The 4,274-nt window shown below is 52.6% G+C and overlaps 1 protein-coding gene and 1 long non-coding RNA gene across 3 annotated transcripts in view; one reads left to right on the forward strand and one right to left on the reverse strand.

The window, feature by feature from the left end:
• LOC102774048 overlaps positions 1-4,274 on the reverse strand; it is a 21,638-nt gene that overhangs the window by 11,120 nt on the left and 6,244 nt on the right. The window lies entirely within an intron of this gene.
• The window catches only part of GSDMA (gasdermin A), a 12,191-nt gene that overhangs the window by 5,032 nt on the left and 2,885 nt on the right, over positions 1-4,274 (forward strand). Inside the window, exons 4-8 of the mRNA XM_006774314.2 lie at positions 891-1,056; positions 1,852-1,948; positions 2,468-2,515; positions 3,180-3,206; positions 3,778-3,798. Coding sequence (XP_006774377.2) covers positions 891-1,056; positions 1,852-1,948; positions 2,468-2,515; positions 3,180-3,206; positions 3,778-3,798 — 359 coding nt within the window. The remainder of the gene's footprint in view (positions 1-890; positions 1,057-1,851; positions 1,949-2,467; positions 2,516-3,179; positions 3,207-3,777; positions 3,799-4,274) is intronic.

A 4,274-nucleotide genomic window follows, 5' to 3' on the forward strand; every position in this document is an offset into this window, starting at 1 on the left:
TTCATATATAAAATCATTATGTTATGCAGCTAAAACTAGTACAGTGTTATATGTCAGCAAGACCTCAATTTTTATAAATGTTAATGGTACTTGAAAATGAGGGTCTGGAGTTCAGGAGAGTAGTCAAGAGATAAATACTTATGTGGTGATCAGCCACATAAAGGTTACAACTATAGGAATGGGGTGGGAGTTCAGAGAGCAGAGAACTGAGAACAGAATCTTAGGCAACATAAAATTTTAGGGCAAATGTGATGCAGACAGAATGGATAGGATTTAGAAGCAGAAAGACAGGAGGAGAACTGGGGTGGCACCAGGTGATCAGAAGCCAGAAGACAGCATCTCACGGGGTGGGAGGTGGGGGCGTGGGTATAGGCATATTGCCAATGAAGTGAAGGAAAGAGACAATGGCAATGGGAGGGAGCAGCAAGATTAGAGGACATGTTGATATGTGTAAGCAAGTAGAGCGGGAAACTGGTGTTAATGCAGGAGAGGGGATAAGAGATGGAGAGAAAGGACCCTGATGGAGGAGATGGACAGACCTAGGAATAGGGAGGAAAGGGAAGGGAGTCCACCCCAGGGCCAAGGAATAAAGGAGAAAGAAGCAACCAGGAGGCCCTGTCCTGGGCCAGATGACTGCCAGTCTCTCTCTCAGCACCTGGAGGGAGGTGTCATTATCCTCACTTCATAGATGAGGCCACTGAGACTCAGAGGAGCTGCCCTGCTATAAGCGGGGATCTGGGTTTCAACCTCGGGCTTTCCTCGGAGTCCTCACCCTCTCCCTGACATGACACCGCTACGCCGAGCACCTGGGAACGACAGAAGAAAAGGGAAGGCCAGGGCCCGGGCGGGGAGAAGCTCCGGGCGATTCCCTTATGTCTCTCCTGCCACAGGAAGCTGGAAGCAGAGCACCCGTTCCTGAAAGAGATGCGAGATCGAGGCGAGAACCTGTATGTGGTGATGGAGGTGGTGGAGACTGTGCAGGAGGTCACTCTAGAGAGAGCCGGCAAGGCAGAGGGCATCTTCTCCCTCCCTTTCTTCGCCCCATTGGGGCTACAGGTTTGGTTCACACACACACACACACACACACACGCTCTCTCTCTCACATTCAGCCTCTCCACAGAGACTGCATTGACTTTGCCCCATCAGTGTCCAACCAGGACACTATCAAGGACCCATTCTTTCTCCCTGCTCTTCAAGATCCAGTCCCCTGCTGGCCCGACGCGAACCCTGCCTCCGGTCAATAGCGCCCAGGGTGGCGGGTCCCTGTGCCACATGCCACAGGGATCTATCAGAGAAGGGAAACTCGCAGTCACGGTGTATCCTCATGGTGCTCCCCGTCTACACAGAGACATCCTTGTTCTCAGTCTCACGGAGCAGACACATAGGTTGGAAAATTCCACGTAAAGAAGTAATGTTCTGGATACCTCTGTCTATTTTGTATAAATAGTCAAGGGATGAGTTGGAACTGGGAGTAGGAGTTAGTCATGGAAGGTTTCTTGAAGGAGGTGAGCAAGGGACAGATTGCAAAGAGGAAGAAGGAACCAAGGCCTGGATGGAAGTCCTCAGGTGGGACAGGGTGCACAGGCAGGTGATGGAGCAGGTCTGCCCAGGAAGGGAGACGCAGATCATTAGTGGGGTGACCTGTGGAAATGAGCAGAGGAGCTGGGAAGCCCACTCCATGGAGTCTGGACCAGGTAGAAAGGCAATCAGGGACATCAGTGAAAGGTTCCCAACTTCTTGTCTCCCCAGAGGCCCTCAAACTGGCCCTTCACTTGCACCCTCACCCCCCACTTCCAATGTCTCATACTTAGGATCTCTGCAGATTCACAAATCCTCACTGTCCAATCCTAGGGATCCATCAACCACAAGGAGGCGGTAACCATCCCCAAGGGCTGCATCCTGGCCTTTCGAGTGAGACAGCTGATGGTCAAAGGGGAGAATGAGTGGGGTGAGTAGACACCAGCGTGTTCTCCCCTCAAGACAAGAATGACCTGCACCGATACTAAGACGTCCTGGCCCCCTCTTGTGGCAATGTCAGGGATTTAGTGAACGAGAAGGTTGTGTGGTGGTCCAACTTCAAGGAACAGAACAGCAGGGGCTGCCCTGGAGAGAGAGTGAAGGGACTCCTGGTTCTGAGCATCTCCTGTGTGCTAGGCACTGCGTCAGCTTCGGGGGGTGGGGGTGGGGGGCGCAGAGAGCAATCAGCCTCAAGGAGCCTGTGGCCAGTGGAGGAAACAGACCCAGATACCAGTACTCGAATGCAAGAGAAAGAATACTGTTACCACAGGAAAGGACTTACAGAGGGGAAAGGATTCCTTCTAGCAAGAGGGGGAGCAGCCGAAGATGCAGCGAGGCATTTGAGGGCAGGCTCCCAGCCCTCCTAGAGCCCACAGACGTGAGACTAGAGAAAGAGGGGGGAGCGGGGCAGCTGTCTAAGGTCCCTGCTCTCCTCTCTTGCTCCTTACAGAGATCCCACATATCTGCAATGATAACATGCAGACCTTCCCTCCTGGAGGTAAGTGAGATTGCTTTCTGGCTCCCCACTCTTCTGCCCGGCCCCTGACATGACCTGCTAAGACTGTGCCCTTGAATAGCACACACACACCAAACCCCCCTGCCAAGGAGCCCCTGGGTTTGTTTCCCCTAAAAATATCTATTCTGAACTCTAGGAAAGACAGACGAAGGCCTCTGAGTACCACCCAAGAGGGACAGAGAAACAGAGACTGAAAGGCACACTTGGAAGCAGAAATAAGACGAAGACAGTGTGTGTTCTCAGAGTGTGGGCAGACTGAGCTAACAGTCTCCGTGTGTGTGTGTGTGTGTGTGTGTGTATGCGTGTGTGTGATTTTTTAAAATATATCTTTATTGATTTCAGAGAGGAAGGGAGAGGGAGAGAGAGAGGGATATAGAAACATCAGTGATGAGAACCATTGATGGGCTGCCTCCTGCATATCCCCAACTGGGGATCTAGCCCACAACCCAGGCTATGCCCTGACCGGGAACTGAACTGTGACCTCCTGGTTCATAGGTCGACACTCAGCCATGAGCCACACTGGCCAGCTGGCATGGCTCTGTGCGTCTTTATAATGATCACTGATGAAGGCGCCTTGACAACTGCTCTAGGTTAAAAGGCATGAGTAGGCTTTGTGCTGACACACGTGCATTGTTTCTGTCTTCAGGAAAGCCAGAAGAGGAGAAGCTCATCCGTAAGTGTTTCCTGCCATTTCACTGTAATTTTTTCAACTCAGAATTTTAAAACTCCAGTTGTTTTATTTCCTTCTGCATGGGACCGACAGGGAGCATGGCAGGGCAGATCTCAGCAAACAACTGTCCCTGACGCATGGCAGAAATCCCAATAGCTTAGGGACAAGCAGTGGACAGGGGAAGTCTGTGCGTGAGATGCCCAGGTGGTCTGATGCCTTGGACCGGACCGCTGTCCCTCGAGGGCCTTAGTAGCTCTAACCTGTCACACACGCACCTCTGCACCTCCACCCACCGCCCAGCACCTGGGGCGGAAGCAGCTGAGTCAGTGTTGACAGCTCAATCCAGGTGCCATTTTCCCATTGCATTAGCTTTTCTCCTGACCCGGTCCTGCCTCCCATGAATGGGGCAAGAGTATCCTTAAACTGGCTGGTTATCCTCACCCCCTGTTAAACCTCATCGCCTGGCTGGGTACCCTAACCCCCCCCCCTCCGCCCCATCAATGTTTCATCGCCTGGGTATGGTTATGTTTGGGAGGATTACATTCTTATCGTTGTTTTTTTGTTTCTTCTTCAGTCATCCAGGCATCCGATGTTGGTAAGGAATTTTCTGAGTTTCTCCCAAGACTTTGGTGTGGGAGAAGCACTGGGGTGGAGGGAGGGGGGAGACGAGTGCTAGGTCCCAGGTCGTGGGGATTGGCGCCACTGCCAGGAAGCCAATCTCTCCAAAGCAGGCTGGACATACTCCTAGAAGGCCAGGTCCCTACAGGGTCAGGCCAAGGTTCAAGTCAACCCTGATCCACTCACATCCCTGTCTACAGACCCACCCACGGATCTTAGGAGCAGTCCCATCTGGGCCTTCACTCAGGCATCAATCATTCTTCTTTGCCAACTAACTCAGGAGAAGGGGAAATAGACCTTCCTTCTCAGCTTTTAGCCAGTCTTAGAGAAAGGGGAGTCACTTGTCTGCTGCTCCCTGGTGGGGCCTGGGAGCTCAGGGGGAATGACTATGGCTTAGATGGTACTGTGGGTCCTGGGCCCCTCCTCGCCGCTAACGGCCTCCCCCCCCCCCCA

The sequence above is a fragment of the Myotis davidii genome, unplaced genomic scaffold, assembly GCF_000327345.1.
Source record: "Myotis davidii unplaced genomic scaffold, ASM32734v1 scaffold327, whole genome shotgun sequence".
Lineage (NCBI taxonomy): Eukaryota > Metazoa > Chordata > Mammalia > Chiroptera > Vespertilionidae > Myotis > Myotis davidii.